At 49.1% G+C, this 23,768-nt stretch overlaps 6 protein-coding genes across 6 annotated transcripts; 4 read left to right on the top strand and 2 right to left on the bottom strand.

Annotated features, from left to right (window-relative positions):
- Positions 1 to 861: 861 nt before the first annotated feature.
- LOC131267764 (collagen alpha-1(IV) chain) lies at positions 862 to 8,221 on the top strand. Its single transcript, XM_058270719.1, has 6 exons — positions 862 to 881; positions 2,326 to 2,374; positions 2,716 to 3,651; positions 3,742 to 4,238; positions 4,305 to 7,878; positions 7,964 to 8,221. The coding sequence occupies exons 1-6, from the start codon at positions 862 to 864 to the stop codon at positions 8,219 to 8,221; spliced, it is 5,334 nt and encodes a 1,777-aa protein (XP_058126702.1).
- Positions 8,222 to 9,663: 1,442 nt separating this feature from the next.
- Positions 9,664 to 10,663, top strand: LOC131263074 (probable palmitoyltransferase ZDHHC24). Its single transcript, XM_058265221.1, has one exon. It carries the CDS (start codon positions 9,695 to 9,697, stop codon positions 10,556 to 10,558), a length of 864 nt encoding a protein of 287 aa, XP_058121204.1. The 5' UTR covers positions 9,664 to 9,694; the 3' UTR covers positions 10,559 to 10,663.
- Positions 10,664 to 10,792: 129 nt separating this feature from the next.
- LOC131263073 (uncharacterized) lies at positions 10,793 to 14,644 on the bottom strand. The gene is made up of 2 exons (XM_058265220.1): positions 12,184 to 14,644; positions 10,793 to 11,503 (listed from the first exon to the last, which is right to left on the bottom strand). The coding sequence occupies exons 1-2, from the start codon at positions 13,735 to 13,737 to the stop codon at positions 10,991 to 10,993; spliced, it is 2,067 nt and encodes a 688-aa protein (XP_058121203.1). The 5' UTR covers positions 13,738 to 14,644; the 3' UTR covers positions 10,793 to 10,990.
- A 3,874-nt stretch (positions 14,645 to 18,518) lies between these two features.
- On the top strand, positions 18,519 to 19,585 carry LOC131263076 (glutathione S-transferase 1-like). Its single transcript, XM_058265223.1, has 2 exons — positions 18,519 to 18,923; positions 18,991 to 19,585. Exons 1-2 carry the CDS (start codon positions 18,780 to 18,782, stop codon positions 19,516 to 19,518), a joined length of 672 nt encoding a protein of 223 aa, XP_058121206.1. The 5' UTR covers positions 18,519 to 18,779; the 3' UTR covers positions 19,519 to 19,585.
- A 6-nt stretch (positions 19,586 to 19,591) lies between these two features.
- On the bottom strand, positions 19,592 to 20,468 carry LOC131263078 (glutathione S-transferase 1-like). The gene is made up of 3 exons (XM_058265225.1): positions 20,316 to 20,468; positions 20,043 to 20,246; positions 19,592 to 19,971 (listed from the first exon to the last, which is right to left on the bottom strand). The coding sequence occupies exons 1-3, from the start codon at positions 20,457 to 20,459 to the stop codon at positions 19,645 to 19,647; spliced, it is 675 nt and encodes a 224-aa protein (XP_058121208.1). The 5' UTR covers positions 20,460 to 20,468; the 3' UTR covers positions 19,592 to 19,644.
- Positions 20,469 to 21,314: 846 nt separating this feature from the next.
- On the top strand, positions 21,315 to 23,509 carry LOC131267758 (uncharacterized). The gene is made up of 6 exons (XM_058270710.1): positions 21,315 to 21,458; positions 21,519 to 21,719; positions 21,787 to 22,099; positions 22,562 to 22,773; positions 22,854 to 23,057; positions 23,132 to 23,509. Exons 1-6 carry the CDS (start codon positions 21,315 to 21,317, stop codon positions 23,450 to 23,452), a joined length of 1,395 nt encoding a protein of 464 aa, XP_058126693.1. The 3' UTR covers positions 23,453 to 23,509.
- Positions 23,510 to 23,768: the final 259 nt, after the last annotated feature.

The raw sequence follows: 23,768 nt of genomic DNA, 5'->3' as shown, positions 1-23,768 counted from the left end.
CATCATGTTATCGTGATTTTACGTGACCGTCCGGATCGAAAAAGTTCCATGTTCTGTGGATTTGAAACGAAAAACAAAATTAAAAACCGTTGTTTTAGTGATTTTTCCGAGCCGTGTTTGAGTTTTATGTGGATTTGTTAGGTGGAGGATTTTTTACTGGATCTTTTCAAACAATTTTACGGCCCTAGAAAATATTCAACTGAATTATCAAAACGTGTAAAATATGTCTATTTTATGAAAATCGTCACATTTTTAAAAGATGTTTGGTAATGGGAGCCGAAATTGAAGATGATCAGACTAACAAAAACTTGAAGTAATATTTTTAGTAAAAATAGGGGTTTTGAAATGGAAAAAAAGTTTGAAAAAATTGACCGCGACATGAAAATTAATTTACATTCCTTATAAAGTGAAGTTATTTAGTTTGGTGGCTGTTTTCCTGCCTCCTACTAATGATATTTTCTCTTTCCGTACCCGACTCCCAGTGGACAATCCCAGTGCCATTTTCACGTGAATTTTCTTGCCAGGAAAATACGTTCGAAATCAGTAGACCCTCGCTCGACCCCTGCCGGAAGGCTTGCGAACGCCAAAGTGAACGAAACAGTTCTTGTGATATCGATTGAACCGGTGCAAAATTGTGCCATAGAAGGACGAGGAAGTGATCCAAGGAAGTGTTTTAACAAGTGTCAAGTTATACGTGTGGGGCTAGCTAAGGTGCAGCACAGTGTTTAAGCCGCTCGGAGGAAAGCTTTTCCTCATCGCGCAACCCTTTTGCAGCCCGAAGCTGGCTTATACTCACTGCTAGTCGTACGCTCGACATCGGCCCTTTTCCCTGAGGGCTGAGCCGTAAGGGCCACCATCGCGATGGGGACCCGAATAAAATGGTAAGCGATAGTGTGAAAGACATTTCTTGTGTTTGAGTGTTGGAACTTTTCGGTAAATTGGTTCTGCCACCCTTGGGATAAGTTGATATTTTGTCCACGATTTCCCATTGTGCTGATCCGACGGGATGGAAAGCATTTGGCTTCGTTAGGGGGGACTTCACTCCTTTCCCTTGCGGCGCTCGGTCGGATTACGCTGAATGTGCCAAAGTTATATTCAATGGCTGCTTGGGAAATTTTAAGCTTAACGATGCTATTTGATGAGTAGAGCACGGATTTTGGTTGTTTCCATGCTGTTAGAGTATGTTACATTTTAACCTGTGTATCTCGCTATATTTCCAATCATTGAAGTATATTATTAGTTGTAACATTATACTTGAGAAAGCATGACACAATACTGTAGAATCTTATGACGTACCTCCCAAAACACTAAAAACGGTGACTGGTCGAGCTAACACGAAAAAGTCATGTCGAATTCTATACAAAATTGAATACAACTGTCTGAGTGGATGGTATCCTTATAAATTAAATAAAAATTGACTCTGTCGTTCATTTGGTTCACTATCCGTTTTGATCAGTAAGTTATTACGGAAGTTTCGTTTATTGTATTTAGTATTTCATTTCCATTTTTTGAACTGGTTTTTGTTTGTCTTTCTTAATCTTAATTGGAATTTAAAATAAAAATTTATTAGCTGATCAAGTAGGACATGACACATATAAATAATTCAGTTTTGTTGACATTCTGATACAAGGAAATTTATGATTATAGAAAATTTTTAATTTATTGCTTCTTCTGTTGATTTATAAACCCAATTATAAGATGGTAATAATTGCTTACCACATTTTCATTACACTCTAAATCCCTTTCAAAAAGCACCAAAAACCCATCCTAAACGAAAAGATGTCCTTACAATCATTTTCTTCACGACTTCTTCGAGAGACGGTCATTGAACCAAAACAATGGTGTTTTATCTAATTCTGCACAAGATCGGGTTCGGAAGCGCCGGTTTCCCAAACCCCCCTCATTAATGGCGACAAAGGCGAGCTCAAGAACGAAGCCGGAACGGGCCATATCTTGAGCCACTTCCTGAACGTCTTCACTTGCGACCCAGAAAGTGAAAAACAAAAACCAAAAGCTCAAGAACGCCTCGGGACGTTGCGTCACATCCCGCAGCCGGAGCACATCCTCAGCGAACGACAAACGACGGAGGAATAGAGCGAAAGGCTATCAGGAAGGTCCGATAAGACCGCCGGGCCATGCGTTCCGTTGTGTAGCGTTGCGTGCTAAGACGGTTTTAGCGCTCCCTTTGATAATGACGCCTTGCCTTGGTGTGAATGAAAGATTCGCTCCCAGCCCCCAACTTAGCTTTAAAGAGTAAATTTATGATACTAACAACAAAGTGTTACTGAATTGATCATATGAAAATTTATTTGTTTACCATTGCAGGTTAATTACTACCTCATTGATAATTTGGTTTGGACAACTAACATATGCGGTGAGTTTGAAATTATTATTATTATTATTGAGTGTTTAAATTGGTTAAAAATGTGTTCATAGCTACAAATTTGCCTTTAAAAATATTGTACACAAACCTGTTAAAACAATTAAGCGTTTTAAAGACATGTTAAATTTTTTTAGTTTCTTCGTTCTTCTAACTGCTTTGTTTTAGTTTCTAACTCCTTTGTTTTGTTTCCTTTTTGATGATTACCATTCATCGAGGACTAATAAACTTATGTGAAATGTGTAACGACATTTGTTTCAAAATCCCTCTATTTAAGAACGGTTTTTTCAACCATTTTTCTTTACATAATTTCCTCTGTTACCCAAAATGTGTAGCAATTCTGGTCGGACCTCTCCAACACCGGCGGCGTGGGTCTTTTCAAACGTGCCGATGAGGATCACCCACGGCACACGCAACCACGGATCGATCCGAGCTACAGCATCATAGACCCTGCCAGCGGACCCCAGGGCCCTCCATCGAAAAACTGCACTTCCGGCGGCTGCTGCTTGCCAAAATGTTTCGCCGAGAAAGGCAACCGTGGCCTACCCGGTCCGGCCGGGCTGAAGGGAGGCAAGGGTGTTCGCGGGTTCCCCGGATCGGAGGGTCTGCCGGGCGAAAAGGGCTCGAAGGGTGAGCCGGGACCGATGGGCTTGATTGGCCCCAAGGGAGACCGGGGTCGGGACGGTTTACCTGGTTACCCGGGTATTCCTGGCACGAATGGAGTGCCCGGAAATCCGGGAACACCCGGCCTGCCCGGACGCGATGGCTGCAATGGCACGGACGGACTGCCCGGATTGCCCGGTTTGGCTGGATCGCCTGGTCCCCGCGGATATGCCGGTAGTCCCGGATCGAAGGGTGACAAGGGTGAGCCGGCGCGTCACCCGGAGAACTACAACAAGGGTCAAAAGGGTGAGCCAGGACTGGAGGGCCTCGAGGGACTGCCTGGACCGGTCGGAGAGCCGGGAGTGCGCGGTTACCCGGGAACGCCCGGCGACAAAGGTGTGCCTGGACTGCCGGGAGTGAAGGGTGAGCGCGGCGACAAGGGCGAGTGCATCAAGGGCGCTAAAGGTGAGAAGGGTGCCAAGGGCCAGGAGGTGTACGAAGCGTCGGGCTCGACGACAACGACCGGACCGAAAGGTGATAAGGGCGATCGAGGCGAACCGGGTGAACCGGGACGGCCGGGTGACAAGGGCCAGGCGGGTGACCGCGGTCAGGTCGGTGATCGTGGACACAAGGGCGAGAAAGGACTTCCAGGACAGCCAGGACCTAGGGTAAGTGATTGGCATAAGAACTAAAGGAATTGCGCCCTTTGGATGTCGCTGTACAAACTAAACATGCTGATCCCGTTTGCCTACATTTAGGGGCGTGATGGCAATTTTGGACCGGTAGGACTCCCCGGACAGAAAGGTGACCGTGGCTCGGAAGGATTGCACGGATTGAAGGGTTCAACCGGACCGAAGGGAGACGCCGGACGTGATGGTTACCCTGGCCAGCCAGGTATTGCCGGTCCTCCGGGAGCCCCCGGTGGCGGTGAAGGACGCCCAGGAGCGCCGGGACCGAAGGGACCCCGTGGTTACGAAGGCCCACCGGGACCGAAAGGTATGGATGGATTCGAAGGCGAAAAAGGTGAACGAGGCCAGATGGGTCCGAAGGGAGGCCAAGGATTGCCAGGACGGCCCGGTCCCGAGGGTATGCCTGGTGACAAGGGAGACAAGGGTGAACCCGGATCGGTTGGCATGCCAGGACCGATGGGACTGCGAGGATACCCCGGACAGCCCGGACAGGAAGGACTTCGCGGTGAACCTGGACTGCCCGGAATTGGTGCACCTGGACCGAAGGGTAATCCTGGTATGGCAGGGTAAGTACATTGAGCTGCTTCCACTCAGAAACGTGCCGTAATGGAGTGCATTTATTTTCCATTCAGATTCCCCGGACTGAAGGGACAGAAAGGAGAACGCGGCTTCAAGGGTGTCGTGGGTGTACCCGGTGACGCGAAAGAAGGACGCCCCGGAGCCTCCGGTATGCCAGGTCGCGATGGCGAGAAGGGAGAACCGGGCCGACCAGGACTTCCAGGGACCAAGGGTGAGCGTGGCCAGAAGGGAGAGCTTGGAGGACGGTGTACCGACTGCCGACCGGGCCTGAAGGGCGACAAGGGCGAACGCGGATATGCGGGTGAACCGGGACGTCCGGGTGTGAGTGGAGCGCCGGGTGAACGAGGCTACCCTGGAGTACCGGGCGACGATGGACCACTGGGCCAGCGAGGAGAACCAGGACCGAAGGGTGAGCCGGGTCTGCTTGGACCACCAGGACCTTCCGGAGAACCAGGCCGTGATGCGGAGATATCGTTAGATCAGCTCAAGCCAATCAAGGGAGACAAGGGTGATACGGGCGAGAGGGGTCTGGTAGGCGTCAAGGGCGAGAAGGGCTACAGTGGACCAGTAGGACCTGAAGGCAAGCCGGGCCTACCCGGTCTAAAGGGTGAAAAGGGACGACCTGGTGAAATGGGTGTCGATGGAATGCCGGGAGCACCAGGAAAGGATGGTCTCCCCGGACGACATGGGCAGACGATTAAGGGAGAAGCGGGTCTTAAGGGCAACGTAGGCTACACGGGCGATAAGGGTGATAAGGGCTACGCCGGGTTGAAGGGAGAGCCGGGTAAGTGTGCCGATATAGCCCAGAACATTATGGATGCCATTCGCGGGCCTCCAGGACCTCAGGGTGAGAAAGGTGCACCGGGTGTGCATGGTGAGCGAGGCGATAAGGGTGAAATGGGCCTGCAGGGACGGACAGGACTTCCAGGAAATGCGGGTCCACCGGGCGCTCCGGGACCGGTAGGTCCTCGTGGTTTGACTGGTAATCGCGGTGAGAAGGGTAACACGGGACCGGTGGGGCCACCAGGCTCGCCAGGACGTGATGGTATGCCCGGAACTCCCGGAATGCCCGGTACGAAGGGTTCTAAGGGAGATCCGGGTCTGTCGATGGTTGGCCCACCGGGACCGAAGGGTAACACTGGTTTCCGGGGACCGAAAGGCGATCGAGGAGGCATGGGCGATCGAGGCGATCCTGGACTGCCCGGATCGGTTGGCTATCCAGGCGAGAAGGGTGACGCAGGAGTTCCTGGACAGCCAGGATTTCCGGGAGAGGTTGGCCCCAAGGGTGAACCGGGTCCCGCTGGCCCTGCAGGACATACGGGAGCACCCGGAAGACCTGGAATGGATGGCGTTAAGGGACTCCCGGGATTGAAGGGAGACGTCGGTGCACCAGGTGTGATTGGACTGCCAGGACAGAAGGGAGAGACCGGCCAGGCGGGTAACGATGGACTGAAGGGCTTCAAGGGACACAAGGGTATGATGGGTCTGCCGGGTATACAGGGTATGCGGGGTCCACAGGGCGCGAAGGGTGAACCAGGTGAGAAAGGAGATCGAGGTGAAATCGGCATCAAGGGACTTCCGGGACCGTCTGGTCCACCTGGTTTACTTGGACCGAAGGGAGACAAAGGTCTTTCCGGTCTACCGGGTCCCGCTTGCCTCCCAGGACTTGGCGGTGAGAAGGGCGACAAGGGTTACTCAGGACCGGAAGGTCCTCCTGGAGAGCCGGGAGCAGCGTCGGAGAAGGGTCAGAAGGGAGAGCCAGGTGTACCAGGACTGCGCGGAAACGATGGACTTCCGGGACTCGCGGGACCGACGGGACCGAAGGGAGACGCTGGCGTTCCCGGCTACGGTCGTCCGGGTCCGCAGGGCGAAAAGGGTGACGTTGGATTGACTGGCATCAATGGATTCCCCGGCCTGAACGGTGTCAAGGGTGACATGGGCGTGCCCGGATTCCCCGGTGTCAAGGGTGATAAGGGTATGACCGGTCTGCCCGGTATCCCCGGAGCACCTTGCGTGGATGGACTGCCTGGTGTCGAAGGCCCAATGGGACCGCGAGGCTACGACGGCGAAAAGGGCTTCAAGGGTGAACCAGGACGTATCGGTGAACGCGGCGAGCGAGGAGAAAAGGGTGACCAGGGTCTCACCGGACCTGTCGGTTTGGTGGGTCTTAAGGGAGACCGAGGACTTCCAGGAACTCCGGGACCTTCAGCGACAGTTAGCGCCATCAAGGGAGACAAGGGAGAGCCAGGTTTCCCAGGCGCGGTTGGACGCCCTGGAAAGGTCGGAGCACCAGGACTACCGGGTGAGATGGGCGTGAAGGGTGAGGCCGGTTTCCAGGGTCTGCCCGGACTTCCGGGACCGCCAGGATTGAACGGACTGCCGGGTATGAAGGGAGACATGGGACCGCTCGGCGAAAAGGGTGACACTTGCCCAGTGGTGAAGGGCGAAAAGGGTCTTCCGGGACGGCCAGGTAAGACGGGTCGCGATGGGCCGCCAGGTCTGACGGGCGAAAAGGGTGACAAGGGTATCGCGGGTCTTCCCGGACCGACCGGACCTCCTGGACCTCCGGGACCGCTTGGACGTCAAGGTGAAAAGGGCGACCGAGGTGACACTGGTCTGGTCGGACGACCGGGTAAGGATGGTTTCCCAGGTGCTCCAGGGCAGCGTGGCCTTCCGGGATCGCAGGGTGAAAAGGGTGACCAGGGACCTCCTGGCTTCCTTGGACCTAAGGGTGACAAGGGCGAACGGGGACGCGATGGACTGAACGGAATGAATGGCCCGCAGGGACTCAAGGGTGAACGTGGTCTGCCAGGATTGGAGGGCGTAGCCGGACTTCCGGGCTTGGGAGGTGAAAAGGGTGACCGGGGTCTACCGGGAATGGCCGGTCTATCCGGACCACCGGGAGAGAAGGGTCAGAAGGGAGAGACACCGCAACTCCCGCCGCAGCGCAAGGGACCTCCAGGACCGCCGGGATACAATGGCCAGAAAGGTGACAAGGGACTGCCTGGATTGGCAGGACCGCCAGGCATTCCTGGAGCTCCTGGTGTACCAGGTGAGATGGGTCTGCGCGGTTTCGACGGTGCCCGGGGTCTTCAAGGACTTCGTGGAGACGTTGGTCTCGAGGGACGTCCTGGACGCGACGGAGCGCCTGGTCTTCCAGGACCAAAGGGTGAGCCGGGTCGTGACTGCGAATCAACGCCGTACTGGTCCGGTATCCTGGTCGTGCGCCACAGCCAGACGGAGGATATTCCGGTGTGCGAACCGGGCCACCTGAAACTGTGGGACGGCTACTCGCTCCTGTATGTGGACGGCAACGACTTCCCACACAACCAAGACCTCGGATCGGCCGGCTCATGTGTACGCAAGTTCTCTACACTGCCGATCTTGTCCTGCGGACAGAATAACGTGTGCAACTACGCTTCACGTAACGACCGGACGTTCTGGTTATCGACGACCGCGCCGATTCCGATGATGCCGGTCTCCGAAAACGAGATGCGACCGTACATCTCCCGGTGTACGGTGTGTGAGGCCCCGGCGAATGTCATCGCCGTCCACAGTCAATCCCTTCACATTCCCAACTGCCCGAACGGATGGGAGAGTATGTGGATTGGTTACAGCTTCCTCATGGTAAGTTCCCTATAGACAATTTCGAGACAAGAATCTTGCGGTTAAAATTACATATTCTCTCCCTCTCTCTATCTCTTCTTCACAGCACACGGCCGTGGGTCATGGAGGCGGCGGACAGTCACTATCCGGATCCGGTTCGTGTCTGGAGGACTTCCGAGCCACTCCGTTCATCGAGTGCAACGGAGGCAAGGGTCACTGCCATTACTATGAGACGCAAACCTCTTTCTGGATGGCGACGATCGAGGATCACCAACAGTTCCAGCGGCCGGAACAGCAAACGATCAAGGCTGGCAACTTACTCTCCCGAGTATCGCGATGCCAAGTGTGCATGCGTCGTCCTTAAGAGGGATCATGTAGAACTTTACGTTAACTTTATTTTGGTCGACTTTCCTCCCCCCTCCTCCTCCTCACAAACACTCACTTCCCCAAACTCTCACTCTTTCTCTCGCTATCTCCTCTACATGCTTCCGTTTTTTTTATGTTCATGTCTCGCTCTTCTTCTTTTCTGTCTACCTACTGGGCCCTGGGCGTTCCTACCGATTGGGTCGATTGTTTTTTGAAACACAATCGACTACATATCGTAGCCCTGCTGGCTATTTGCCCCACGTATGCCCTCTGCCGGTGATCGTACGCCCTGTGTTTGCCTCTGTTGTCGATCAGACTTCTTTGACGAATATTCGAATTTAATACAGTACCAAAAATGCCCATTACTCTTCCTTCCCAGCATTAGAAGTTTACTGAAATGGTTCTCACGTAAACAAATTATTGAACCCAGTGCCAACAGCATTCATAGACCGTGCACCAACCTAGTAAGCATAGTGGTTCTAGCTCTTGAAAACTCGATATTGTGGCGCGTACGCAGCGATATAAAAACTTCCTGTAGTTAGACGATAAATACGCTAATTATTAAATGTGCGCAGATTAGGAGCTTTCCCATACGTCGCCAAAGTGTTCACTCCGGGTTTTTGGAATTCTACGCATGTGTTGTATCGCTGCTTCTTGATCCTTCATCTAAACCAACCATAGCGAAGCATTCAAGCAAAGTAAAATGCACTATCCTGCCCTGTTTCGGTGGCAAGAAAATGAAAAGGGTGCAATCTTTAAATGTTCCAACTTTGTGATCCATTAGATAGAACCGCGAACCAAAATGCGTGCGCAAGAAAATAACGGAAAACTGCCAAACCATGTTTTTTTTTGTCCTAGGGTAGGAGGTTGAGTAAGCCACAAAGTGCCATGCAGATAGGAACGAAGTGAAGCGTTTTTTCAATACAGCTACCATTTATGTAATCATCCCTTATGTCCGTGGATACTAACACAGATAGTGCAGAGCTAGATTCCAGAATCTACCAGCAGAAAACAAAATTATAGGTTCCCGTCACGTTGCGGGGTTCCAAAATGTTGCAACTGAACTTTCCTCCCACTGTTTGATAAGTTCGTTTTAATTTTAAATGCGCAATTAATGTAACATAACTGAAACAACGATGAAGATGAAATAAACGTCTTACCAAATAAGAAAACCGCGTCACTTGATGGAGAGAAAACACAGGTTACCAATCACGATTTGAAAAAGCCATATTTTTGTAGTAAAACACGTTTGTCGCTGATAAAATAACCGGCAAATTAAAAATAAAAACATGACTTGATCACGATTGTCAAATCACACCTTTCTTTAAGTCATCTTGGTGCCGTGATAAGGTTCAGCTTTCCTAGAGCCACCTTGGTTGAATCTGTTTGTCAAAACCGGGATTTGTTGTTTACAGTGGTGTTGATTGGTACCTGAAATAAAAGTGTAGGATAATTTTACATTTTTGGAACGATGAAAATAAGGAAACATATACTCCCGCGTACGCTACAAGATGCCGTGGCTACAACGTTCATGGCCGGCATCATTCCGGTAACGTTTTGGTTCGAAGTGTACGTCGTCATTCCGGGTATCCATGGTGCGGACTCCGTGTACAATTGGGTGCATTTCATTCCTGCCGTCCTGTTGCTGTTCAACGTGACCGCACACATGCTGGCAACGGTCCTCTGCGACACCAGCAGCTCGACCGAGCTGATCCCAGCCCCACCGAACATTGCCAGCGGTGGTGCCGGACTTGGCTCGAAGACATGGCATGTGTGCGCGACGTGCGAGTTCCTAGCGCCACCGCGTTCCTGGCACTGTGCAAGCTGCCGTACGTGCATCCTCAAACGGGACCATCATTGCGTTTTCACCGGTTGCTGCATTGGTCACAAAAACCACCGCTACTTCATCATGTTTATAGCGTATCTGTTCGTTTCGACGTTGTACGCGAGTGTACTGAACAATTATTTCCTCTGGTTCGTACGCGGCGAGGAGTTCCGCAACTGGACATCACTGGTGAAGATCGTTTTTCCCCTGGCCATGCTGATGATCGACATCTCGACCAAGCAGTACTATCTGGTGATCTACCTCATTAACATGGTTGGCGTTATGTTCACCGGAGTGCTGCTAGTTTATCACGGGCGGCTCATCCTATCCGGGGCAGTCGTACATGAGCGAAAGGCCCCCGAGTATGACATGGGGCCAGGGGAGAACATTCGGATGGTGCTCGGTAACCGGTGGTATCTGGCGTGGATATCACCGTTCGTTCGAAGTGATCTACCCCACAATGGAGTCAACTGGGACACGCTTCAGAAACAGACGATTAAAAGTAAATGAACAATTTCACATTCAATAGAGCATAGATGCAACACTTTATCTATCGCATTTTGTACTGAATCAAAGTGCTTTATTGCGCACAATTTGTGGCCAACCTTTTAAAAACTCATAGTCATATTTGATTTTAAACATAATTTTATTGTACATTGTACGTAAATGTAGCTTGTATTCTTTTGATTTATGAAAGAAAATCATGTCCTAGCGAGAGACAAAAGTCAGCGATCGTCGCTTCAATTCGTCATGCTATCCACACAATTTTCAAATCACTGTTACACACTCTGTCTGAGGTCTGTTCGATTTGTCTCATGACTAGCGTTTGGGGAGGAAATCTTTTAAATCGCGTTGCAAAACCTAATGGCACCAGGTCGCTTAATTCCAAACAAATAAAAAATAACGTGCCACCAACGCTACGGTACATCTTCGATCGTCGAACTAAAACACCATCTCCTCCGTGTTCGATATCATGCTGCTCGCCCGGTTCGCACGTTGCACCTGCAGCAGCTCCCGGATCAGTGCCGCCTTTTCCCGCTCCAGCAGGGACAGCTTTTCGTTCTTCTGATTAATCTCCTCGACCAGCTGATGATTTTGCTGCTTCAAATGGTTAACCATTTCCGGTTGCTGCTGCTGTTGTGATTGTTGTGCTTGTTGTTGAAGATGGTGATGTGGTGGTGCGGGTTGGTAACTTCCGGATGCCGGTGGAGGCGGTACCGCCGGTGGTGGCATGTTTGGTGTCGACTGGGACTGAGGGCGCTGCATTGGATGATGGGGCGCATACGGTGATCCAACACCGAGCGTGCCCGGAAGTGGCCGGAGCGCAAGATTCATGTGCATGGGAAACCCGCCGCGTTCCCAGCTTTCGGCCAGCATCATCAGATGGCGGTTCACTTCTAGGACGCGGGCACGCTGCAGATCAAGCCGTTCTTGGTGCGTTTCTGTCCAGGTTTCCTGTGAAAATTGAGGAACAAAAATTTGCCATCGGTAAGTCAACTTTCTTGATAGTTCGTTAGAAATAAATTTATCTTTTATTAAGAGAACTAATGTTCAGATTTCTAAATAGTAATAACTACTTGGGATGCTATTTGCAAAGGTATAAATCGCATGTGAGGACGCCTGTTGAAACCAGAAATTGCAACTAACCGTATCGGTTAGTAAATATCACAAAATCAAAGGACCTTTACAAAATGTTTTGCGTTGTCATGGTAACATGACTTGACTAAATTAGTTAAGTGAAATCGTTTAAAAAGGGTTTAAGACATCGTGGAAGACGATTGTTGTAAGTTTATTTTCAGCATTATTGCTCAAATGAGTTCAATTCGGAACCTTTCATTTAACTTTCCTTTCAAAAGCAGTAATTGTACGCCGAAAGCAAAAATTAACCATTGCTAATTGTTTACTCTGCAAGCTTCGAGCGATACCTGCGGATATTTCCTTTCAAATAAGATAATTGTCCTCTGCTTAACATCAACTTCAAACTGGCCAGTTAAGTCCAAAAAGCCCCATTTACCACAACCGGAAAGGCCTCCGGGTAAACGTGCTTAAACTAGCAGCGTGATCAATTTTCCGCCCAATGGGACGAACTGTTTTCTCTCTATTCTTCTCTCTCTCTCATTCTGTCCACAACTTACCATGTGGGAACCGGGGCGACCGAGGTAGCGAATCTTCTCCTGCACCGCCGCCAGCTGCTTCAGATACCACTCGCGTGTCTTTTCGACCGCACTGAGGCCCTGCAGCAGGATGTCCTTTTCCTGCTCGATCTGCTTCAGGCGCTTGAGCATATTGTAGTCGACGCCGTTCTGCAGCGTGTGCCGACGTGGTTCCCTTCTTCGTCCAGCCGAACCGGGCTGCTTCTTCTGGTAGAGGCCACCACCGACGGTGAGGCGACCTCCGTCGAGCTGATGGATGGACTGTAGCGAAGGGGATGAGGTGGATAGATCCGTTTGACCGTCGGCTGACCCACGGGCCAGTGGTGCCCGCATCCCACCCTTATCTCCACCACTCTTGTCACCACCAGCTTCACCCATCAGCAGCGACATCTGCCAGTTTTGCAGCGCGTTCCGTATCTCCGCCTTGTCGATGCTGGAACTTCCGCCGGTGCTGCTGGGGGGAAGCTGGTGGTGAAGAAGACCATGGTGATGATGTAGTTGTTGTTGCTGCTGCTGCTGCTGCTGGTGTCCTCGGTCGCCGAGGTTGAGTGAAACCCGTGGCGGTTTCGGTGGACCGAAAGCACCGGGAAGAATGATCGGTGGTGGTTCCAGATCGAGATCCGGATCGGACCCAAGCAGCTGCGGCATGCTGAGCGTTTTCTGGGCCGGCATGGCATTGTTCGGTCGCACCGTGGCCGTGTTGAGCGGTCCCGCGTTCGACCACGTGCTTGTCCCAAGGGAGGGCAGTTTGTTGCCCAACGATCCGGACGATCCTGCGCTACTCCCGGTGTCCAGGTCGAGCAGTGGCGCCGACGGTGGACGCGAAAGGGACAGTTTACCCATCGGACCCTTTAGTTCCCGTTCGATATCAGCTCGGGAGGCTGGCGACGAGGAAGGAGATGGAACGCCATGACCGACGGTGGCTTGATTACGCAGCAGACATATCTTGAGTCCGCCACAGAAACGCTCGAACGAAAGCAACCCATTTGGAGGCGTCACCTTTCGCAGGCTGTCGATGACCCCACTCGGGAGACCTTTCGAACCGTCGTCCTGCCAGCGCTCCTCGATGTCGGCCAGCCGCACGAAACCAGTTTTCCGGTCGTCCATGATGTCGAACAGGGTGCGCATGGCGGCCACAAAGGCTTGCGGCAGTCCATCGATGTGCTGCTGGAGATGTGGATGCTGGTGATGCTGATGATGAAGATGATGTCCGTCCGGCTGGTGGTGGTTGATGGCCACGGCGGGCGTAGGTGAAACGGGACGCTGCTGCGGTGGTCCTCCCGGCACTTGGTCCGCGAGCAGGTGTTGCTGTGTACCCCCAATTTGCCCCGGCAAAGTGGACAGCCGATGCTGAAGGTGATGATGGTGGTTCAGATGATGATTCAGGTGATGATTCTGTGGCTGCTGTTGGTGCGGTTGGGACTGATGTTGCCGAAGGGGATGTAGATGAGTCGCCATACCGGTTACTGACGTCGCCGTCCGTTCGCTGTTGAGCGATAATATGTTCTTTCGGCTGCGGTTGGACAGTGGGTCCATTGCACTTTCTCGCCAGACTTGGTCAACTGCTGCCACCAATTTTTTCGATTTTTATTTATTCGCACTCAACAAACTTCCCCGAAGTTAAGCCAAATAATTTTGCGCGCATCCACTTCACTTCACATCGTCACTTGTTTGGCCATTTACTTCCCTGCACGTGGTTGTTATTTGTTTGTTTTAAAAACTCCTTTCCACTTGAATATTTTCGTTTGCTTTTTTATTTATTTATTTTTTTTGTATACCTTTGCGTCACTTGCTTTCACTCCACAAATCCTGCCGGGGTTTTCGGTTCCCCGTTTTGGCCAGATCCACTTTGCGATCGCAGCATCCCAAAAACAGGTATTTGTGCTTTGCTTTCTTCTTATCCACGGTTTGTGGTGGGTTTTTTTTTAATGATCGCGCGCGCTTTTCCGTCCTTTTTATCGCTTTGTTTTTCTTTCACTCATACGCACACCACGACTTTCGGCAGACTTTGGGGTCTGCGGATGGTGCATAGGTCGCTATGCTTTTTAATAGATTGCTTTGTTTTTTTTTTAAATGGTTACCGAGTAAGCCACTGAAGCAAGCTATGACAATTAAAATGTCATTTCGAAGGCACGTTTAAATCGTCACTTTGATGTGTGGTGATATACGCGAGCATATCAATTTCCATGCAACGGCAATCACTCGATCACGACCTTCCGGTTTGATTTCACGCAACCTTCACCTACTGCTAATAGTGATCACTCGATGGTTTACACAGCAGCAGCAGTCACACGTTTAGGACGGTTTAAACTTCACGAACGGCGATCGCAGCCACCGCCAGCGTCACGGACAGCCATCGCTAGCGAAGTCACGCGAGAGAATGGCGCGTCCAGCGGACCCAAACCCGCGGTCGGGCTCTGCGGTGCGGTGTGTTGAGCAAACTTTCAGTTTTCCTCTACCCTTCGATGGCGGCGACCCCGACGCCGTCTCCATCCTCGTCGAACCTGATTCGTGTGTCGTTTGTAGGAGTGCCGTGGACATTGCAATGGAGACGGAACGAGCCCGGGCAACACACGTGCGGGACCGGGATGGAAGCTGCCCTTTTTCAGGTGGCTTTTAGGTGTGCGTTTTTGTGCGATCGTCAGGTACAGTAAATGACGAAAAATAACAAAACAAAACAAAACATCCTTGAAAAGGGACATCCTGCTGCTTTTAGGACGAGCTCAATGTAATTCTACCTCTGGTCCATTTTTCGAACAAACGATTTGAACAGGTGATAAATGTACGATGGAAAGGAAGAAATGCGATTTCACACATGATGTTACTATAATGGGAACATAGCTATAAGTATATTGTAAATCTTAATTCCAAATCAAGATTACATTTTTAAATTTAATTTTTGGAGTTATCTGTGATGAGGAAAAGTAACCTGTGCCTTGAAGAACTTTAACGTGAGCATTTAGTCAGCTTTGTTGTAGACCTGATAATATCAAACACTTAAACTTCCAACTAATAAAGCATGTTAAATAAAACGGTTTGTTGGAAATGAATATATTTCTTATTTTAAAAAAATGGTCGTGATATTGTTGTACAGTTTGAAGAAGTTTTAATGTGGCTCCGTTATTCGTCAATCACTGTACGAGTTCCAGCAAATCGCCAACGGCAACCCCCGACCATCCGCTGGTTATGCCAATGACCATCCGTTTCGTTCTTGCCACCCCCACATCCCCACCGAGCGGAGGGGCGGGTTGGCACTTATCCGAGGCCATACAACTGTGCGGTTCGCGTTCCAAAGCGTTCCACGAGCATTGTACTGTGCGCTCCGGTCCTCAGGTCACCGCCAAGAAGGGCGGGGTAGCATAACACTACTTCCTCCCCTTCACCCTCCCACGAAAGGCATATGCTGAGGAAATCTGTGCGCTTTGTTTTCGTTTTAAATCCCGCTACGCTCGCCTCGCGCCACCCCGAGAGGAGAGCTGGAGAGGAGACTCAAATCGTCATAAAATATACAGTTAACGTCGATTAGTCTGTCGCCGCGGTTCGTCGATGGAATCGCCTCGTCCGAGCATAAAATCTGCAATCTCCTCCCTCGAGAAACCGAACGCATTTTTACTTACGTAAGCTCGATCAATTGCACGGCACCCGGCCAGTTTCAAATGACCCGGCTTGTGTGGCCCTTTTTTGGTTCGTCAATGTTTTCTTATGCTTTTATGAGAAGAGCAATGCGTTCCATTCAACCCGCGCATAATGTTTGTATAGGCCTTTTAGGGTTGCCCATTGCCAGTAGATCGAGGATCCGATCATTATCGTTGATTGAAACATAAACGCAACGAGATATGATCCAAAGCATATAATAAACCATCGTGCTGTAGATTCCTCCAACTTACGCGCTTACGCTGAAAGATCAACCGATTATGAAATCGAAACTTCATCGAATCTCTCTAACCGGATCGGCGACGGGTTTTCATCAATCTCCATCGAATGCTACGTATGCACCAATGGTTCATCTCAAAATAAAAATAAAATGCGAAACATTTCCACTGTGAACTTTATCACGGTGTTGGTTTGAATGGGTTTGAACCGAAAACAGGATTTGCGCAGTCCGGAGTGTGCGTAAAAAATTTGCGCCAACCTACGCAAAGGTTAACCAAGAGGAACGCGAAGTAAAAAAAAAAAAATGCGCAGAAAGATCGATCGTACCTTTGAAGGATGTATTTTGTTTGTCCCATTCTCGTTCTTGTGGCTGGAAGAGAGAACTGGGTCTCAAACTGGTTTTACAAGAATCAGCGCAAGAAGAAAAGGAAAATAAACTGCCCGATCTTCCACTTTCCTGTCGATGACGATGTCGTAGCTTTGACTTCGTGCGGGACAGAGAAAACGCAATCGGTTCAAATTCAAAATGCAAAAGAAACGCTCTTGTGTGCCAGCGTGGATCTCGTCAGCGAAGGGCACGTGTGCGCTAAGAATGGTGCAGTGATCTTTCATTGTCTGCGTCTTGGAGGGCCGAGAACAAGGCACCCGAGTTGCAAGCAATACTGCATTATGCACTTGTTGCTCAATTTCGTTGCATTTTTGCAAAACCACTCTGTAGCAGTGTTGTTTCCGACTTGACACGTGTTGTACGTAAAAATGGATGATGAATCCACTTTTTTTTTGCATTGAAAAAAACATAGAAAATGATTTTTAATTTAAATTTAGATGCTATCAATCTTAACCTATTACGAACATTGTACGTATCAAATGTGGGAAAAGATCTCTATCGATCGTAGAAGGAAGATTTGGTGTGAAAAACAATGTAGAAAAGCATTTTACGATGACAGTGATAAACTTTTATCTTATGAATCGAAAGTGATGCTATATCCAAGCCTAGGAAAACGGGAAAAGCGCTGGGAAACACAATGGTGTCAACATTGTTCCGTGCACCTCCCCCAACCCACCCTCTCTATGGGCTTTATTATCTGTTTTTTTCTCTCCCCAAATAACTAAATTAAGCCACCCGAAACAAAGCGGAAATCGTTCGAGACAACATCGCCATGAAAGGCGATCACCTGTAGCGCGATCGGATTGTCAATCCGTGACGGTACGGAACGGAAGCGTGGTGTCGTGGACCGTAAAAAAAAGAGCCAGAACAACCCACGCGCATTCCACCCTGGGCACGATGAGTTGCTCGTCGTGGAGCGTAACGCCCGGTCACAGAGACAATCGAATCGGACGGATTGTGTCCGGTCAAAACGCCACCCGCGCGTTGACAACCGGGTTGATCCCGGGGCTACCGGACAAAGGGGTGAACATGGCATCCATTCATGTAACGATGGTCGACTTCCCACGCGAGCGGGCGGAAAATGAAAGCGAATGAAATTAATCGTTTCAGGCCGGCCATTGTTGCCGTTGATGAAAACTGTGTCATCCAGCGAGTCGAATGCCGAGTCCGAGAAGTATCGGAGAGGGTGGGTCTCTACCGCATACGCAAAAAGGGTGACGAAAATCTGCATTAGAAGAGGTTAAGCTACATCGGACGCGGGTTCCCCATCCTGCATAGATTAGCACCAATCCAAACCAGACGGAAAAGCCGTTTTCATCAAGGTTGTTCAGATACGGGTCGATAGTTTTCCATGCTTTTAGGGGTTTGAGGGTTTCTTCACACGTCCGTAACACCACAGTTTTGAAATGAGCCTAACCGATTGTACTTTAAAACTTTCAATAAACGGAAACACGTGGTAAATTTTTGTGTTGCATTCCGTGTCATCTCGTTTGCAAATTGGAAAAAATATATACCACTGGCAGGCACTTTTATCTGCGTTTTCTCCGTCTCCCTGAAACCTATCAATCAACGAATTATCACCAATTCACTCCATGTGTTATCACCTTCTCTATTGACTGCTGATTGAACTAATCTTACCGGACGACAATGGAAAAAATATACCACAATATAACATTTTCTTCGACGATTTAACTGAACTATTGGTCTTCAACAAATTTATTTAAATAGTACACACTTTACTTAAATTGTACAGCGTTCGAACATTGTGTTCCTCTATGGAAATGATCGATTCGTCTCACCGTTGTGACATTAATTGTTATTATATTTAAAAAACCATGGGTTTTTAAACTGAAGATACTTAGATGAAAATAGTACTGATAATAATGGACAACAGTAAAAAGAGACAGAGCTCCTTTAGTTTCACATGTTAAAGAATAGCCTGCTACAATAAACCTCGACATAAAATTCTCAACAACAATCGAACTGCAGATGCTTAGTAGAAACTACAATGACTAAAATAAAAAGAGAGAGTCGGTTATGAAAAATCATGATATATTTTATTTTTGTTCAACAACTCTCTAGGGGGATTCAAACATTAAACGATTGGAGTATCCCCCGGTCGGAAGATTCGGTTGTTGTCAAGATGTTTGCTTCACCACTACAGCAAGAAAACCGGTTCGGTCGTTCCGACCATCGTTCAACGCACACTAGGGTGCCAGGCCGAAAATACCTCATCCAACTTGCTGTTGGCGTGTCAAGCATTTTGCAGTCCATTTCCAACCGTGACCGAACGAGGAAGACATCGTCGTAAAGCGCTATGGCCCCGATTGTGTTGTATAGTACGCGCCGTACGCCGGCCGGCAGAGCCGTGGAGCTGACCGCGAAGTTGCTCGGTTTGGAGCTAGACGTGCAGTACATCGACCTCACGAAGAAGGAACAATTGACGCCCGAATTCCTGAAGGTGAGTCGGTGGAGGGTGCGCTTGTGTCAGGTGTAGGAACATCCGTAATATATTCGCTCGTTTCTAGATGAATCCAATGCACACGGTCCCGACGGTCAACGATAACGGTGTGCCACTGTACGACAGCCATGCCATCATTATCTACCTGGTGTCCAAGTACGGCAAGGACGACAGTCTCTACCCGAAGAACGATCTGGTCAAGCAGGCGAACATCAACGCGCTGCTTCACTTCGAATCGGGCGTCCTGTTCGCTCGGTTGCGTTGGATCTTGGAACCGGTATTCTACTGGGGACAGACGGAGGTACCGCAGGAGAAGATCGACTTGGTGCTGAAGGCCTACGAACTGCTGGAGGCCACCCTGACGAACGGTGGATCGGATTATCTCGTCGGAAGCACGATCACGCTGGCGGACGTCAGTGTTAGTACGTCACTGAGTACCCTGAATGCCCTGTTCCCGGCCGACGCCACCAAGTACCCGTCGGTGGTGGCCTACCTGAAGCGCCTGGAGCAAACGTTGCCGAACTATAAGGAGATCAACACTGACCGTGCGAACGAAGCGCTTCAGCTGTATAATCAAAAACTGGGCAAGGCATAAGCTTCACACTATAAAACCTTGTTTTAAAGGGAATTTCGGGCCATTAATAAAGATAACACATCTTGCATTTATACATCCAGACACACACATTTATTAAAAAGAACGAAAGCTTTCGTCTCGAACCTGTTACAAGTACTGTGTCGCGTTCAGTTCCTTCTTCCCCAGCACAAACTCGGCCAACTCGAGCGCTCCGGCACCGTTCGCCTCCTCGTAGTACGGAAGTTCCTTCATGCGATTCATCCAGGCGGAGATTTTCGGGAACTTTTCCTCATCGAGCGGCACGACCCCAACCAGCGTGGCAATGCTCGAGATGCAGCTAAAGTCCGCAATCGTTAGACTGCTCCCCACGACATAATCATCCACCAAGGAATCCTCCAGCAGACGGTACGCTTTGCGGATGTGCTCGACCCGGTCCGAGTGGAAGTACGATTTACCGGAATAAATCACCGGTTCCTGTGGGAGAAACGGGACCAGTTCGGTACTTTGGGCCACTTGTAGAAAGATAGCACTCGAACGATACGTACAAATAAGAAACTTAACCGCGAAAAGATAACTCCCGACTCCAGGTGAAGGGCCGTATGGACACGGGCTCGGTGGACGAGATCGTTCGGGTAGAGACTGTCATCATCTTTCCCATACTTGCACACGAGATAGATCATGATGGCGTGACTGGCGGTGATAATGGTCCCACTATCGTCCAGCACCGGTATCGTGTGCTGTGGACTGACCTGGACAATGCACAATGGTAGTAACTCACTGTAGCGCCGATTACCAATCGAACTTCTTCACGCCCTTACCTTCCTAAACTCTTCCATCAGCTTGTCGCCACGCACCAGAGTCATCTCCTTCTCGTTTAGGTCCACCCCGAGTGCTCGGGCGGTCAATTTTACCGCCCGACAGGGCGGGCTCTTTTGATTCGTGTAGAGTACCAACTTGGACATCACGATCTCAGCGATCCTCTAACCTCTACTGATCATTCTGGGCTACTAAAAGGGATGCGTGAAGATGAATATCTCACGTAAAAGATAAAAGATAAGGCCAAATAGTTGCAGAGTAAACTGGTGTGATTATTGGACCATCCAAGCTGATAACAATCCATGACACAACGCTGCTGAATTTGTGCAATCATGAATACAACTCGCTGTAAGCAAGACTACTTATAAATACGAGGATTAGTTTATCTTCTTCATGAAGACAAGTATCTTAGTCATTTATACCCACGTTATCTCGAAGCTAATTTAAAATTGGAGATAAACAATCTTAAAATATGCTTTTTCTTTATCTTCAGTTTTATTTCTTGTCAGGATCTTTTTGATCCCCAAGTATAACAAGCTTTAATTTTAATTATTTTTAATCAATTTTCTTGCTTATTCTTCAAACGCATTAGCAGTGAATTATATATTGACTATTGATATTGAATATTGATCGAAAGACTCAAAAACCTGTGTCGTTGGAGGCAAAATAATTATCATGAGTCGCTTGATAATGTATGACCACCATGGAGAAGCTCATAGAACGCCCAGCACAACAAATAAACATTAACTAAATTGGGAAAAAAGGGGCAAGTCATCAGCTCGTCCCACCCGTTTTCCACAAATATCTTGTCATTCGTAATAGGCAACAAGGCAAACTCTACCGATTACTAATGTGTATTTATCGTTTTTGCAACGCACACCACAGATAAAATATGTGTATACCTCCCAGTGTGGTGGATGGCCTGTGTGGTTGCCAAGCTGGGCCTAATTCATCAGTTCGTTTGTGACTTTCATTCGTGAAAGATAAAATTTTGCCTAAACATGCCGAACATTGTGTTTTACACACTGGATTTGAGTCCCCCGTGTCGCGCCATTGAACTGACGGTGAAGGCGCTGGGTTTGGAGTTGGAGCGAAAGACGGTGGACGTGTTGGGGGGTGCCCATTTAAAACCTGAGTTTTTAAAAGTATGTGCGAGTATTTTTTTCGGTGAACCGAACCTTGGTAACTTTATTCCCATCCTCCAGCTAAATCCGCAACATACGGTCCCGGTGCTAGACGACGATGGAACGATCCTGATCGAGAGTCACGCCATCATGATCTATTTGGTACGAAAGTACGGCAAGGACGATACGCTCTACCCGACGGATCTGGTCGAGCAGGCTCGCGTCAACGCCATGCTGTATTTTGAAACGGGAGTTTTGTTTGCCCGGATCAGGTTCATTACCGTAAGTGTATGGCCGGCTGAAGTGATGGAACCTGTTTTGGTAATGTCCTTATGTTTGTCTACCCTAGGAACACGTCTTTTCCAGACATCACGCCGATATACCGGACGATCGGATCGAGTACGTTCAGGCGGCTTATCGATTGCTGGAGGACAGCTTGACGGAGGACTTTGTGGCCGGTCCGAAGATGACGATCGCCGATTTCAGTTGCATCTCCACGGTGGCCTCCCTGATGGCCTTCATACCGATGGAGCAGTCGACGCATCCCAAAATCTGCGCCTGGGTCGAGCGCATGAAGCAGCGTCTTCCGCACTACGAGGAGCTGAACGGAAATGGAGCTACCGCATTGGCGAAGGCCATTCGCACGGCACAGGAAGCCAACCGCAAGAAATAAGGTTCTCGTGTGATCAAATTTCACAGGAAAGAAACAGATTTAAATTTAGTTCGTTTGTAAAATAAATTATGATTATCATTAGGCGTTGTACAAGTTCTTTGTTATAAGCTTTTATGAAATTTTATTATTTATGTTGTGAATTTAGAAAAAAATATTACGAATAAAAATGTGTTCACGATTGAAGTCGTATCAATATACCTTCCCCCCTAAACCTCTCAACACTCCGTCAGCTTGTCACCAGCATTATCTGCTGCTACCCTGTTTTTTGCCTTCAATTCAAACCGGAATTTAAAAATCATTACACACATCCACGGTCTACGCCTTGATACGGCCCATTGCTTCAATACATAAACGGTACATTCTGGTCCGCTCCATCACGCATACATGTTTCTGACCGTTGGCGTTTAAATGTTCGATGCTAGTAACGCAAAACCCCGCCTAGCATAATCAGTTCTTTTGCGACTCTCCATCGCGACGGTTCCGTTTGTTTTACGCGGTTCTTTTCCTCTCGAGCTCAATATGACGAAGCTGGTCCTGTACACTCTTCATCTGAGCCCTCCGTGCCGTGCGGTGGAGCTTACCGCGAAGGCTTTGGGGCTGGAGTTGGAGCAGAAGGAAGTGAACTTGCTCGCGGGCGATCATTTGAAGCCGGAGTTTTTGAAGGTTGGAATCCCCGGCCGGCCGGCCGGCATCATTCGGAGGCGTGATGGATGGGAAGTAATATTTCTTCTTCCGTTCCGTAGCTCAATCCACAGCACACGATTCCGGTGCTAGTAGATGCCGATGGTACGGTCGTTAGCGAGAGTCACGCGATTATGATCTATCTCGTGACAAAGTACGCCAAGGATGACACGCTCTACCCGAAGGATCCGGCCAAGCAGGCACGCGTCAACGCTGCGTTACACTTTGAATCCGGTGTCCTCTTCGCTCGGATGCGGTTCATTTTTGTAAGTCTTAAAGCACCGACCACTTGGCGGGACTTAAAGTATAATAAACTATTTTCTCTGCTTTCACCACCCAGGAACGCATTCTGTTCTACGGAAAGTCGGACATTCCCGAGGATCGCGCCGAGTACGTCCAGAAGTCGTACCGTTTGCTAGAGGACACCTTGACTGAGGACTTTATCGCCGGTCCGGGCATTACGATTGCCGATTTCAGCTGCATCTCAACCATCTCGTCGATCGTGGGCGTTGTGCCGATGGACGAGGCCGAGTATCCGAAGATTTACGGCTGGATCGCGCGCTTGAAGCAATTGCCGTACTACGAGGAAGCCAACGGGGGTGGTGGAACTGCACTGGGCAAGTTTGTTCTCCAGAAAAGGGAGGAGAATGCCAAGGCGTAGAAACGGTTGATGGAAGATTTAATTATTCCGTTTGTTGAATGCTAATGAAGTCGTGGAATGCAATAAACCGTGTTTAAATATTTTTTACGATCGTAATTTGAAAGAAAATCGTAAAGATAGTTGCGGCAACGATTATAAAAATGTTTTAATCGGTCGTAAATGTGGATTTCAAAACTTTGATAAAGATGAAATAGTATAGTATGAATATGAAAACGAAAGTAAAAAAAAAACAAAAATATTAGACGATGATAATTTGATTCGTTATGGGAAGCAGATAATAGAAGCGACTGCAAAAATATCATACCCAATGCTATTT

The sequence above is a fragment of the Anopheles coustani genome, chromosome 2 (assembly GCF_943734705.1).
Source record: "Anopheles coustani chromosome 2, idAnoCousDA_361_x.2, whole genome shotgun sequence".
NCBI lineage: Eukaryota > Metazoa > Arthropoda > Insecta > Diptera > Culicidae > Anopheles > Anopheles coustani.
The sequence above is the reverse complement of the archived record's forward strand: the minus strand, read 5'-3'. Positions and strand labels throughout refer to the sequence as shown.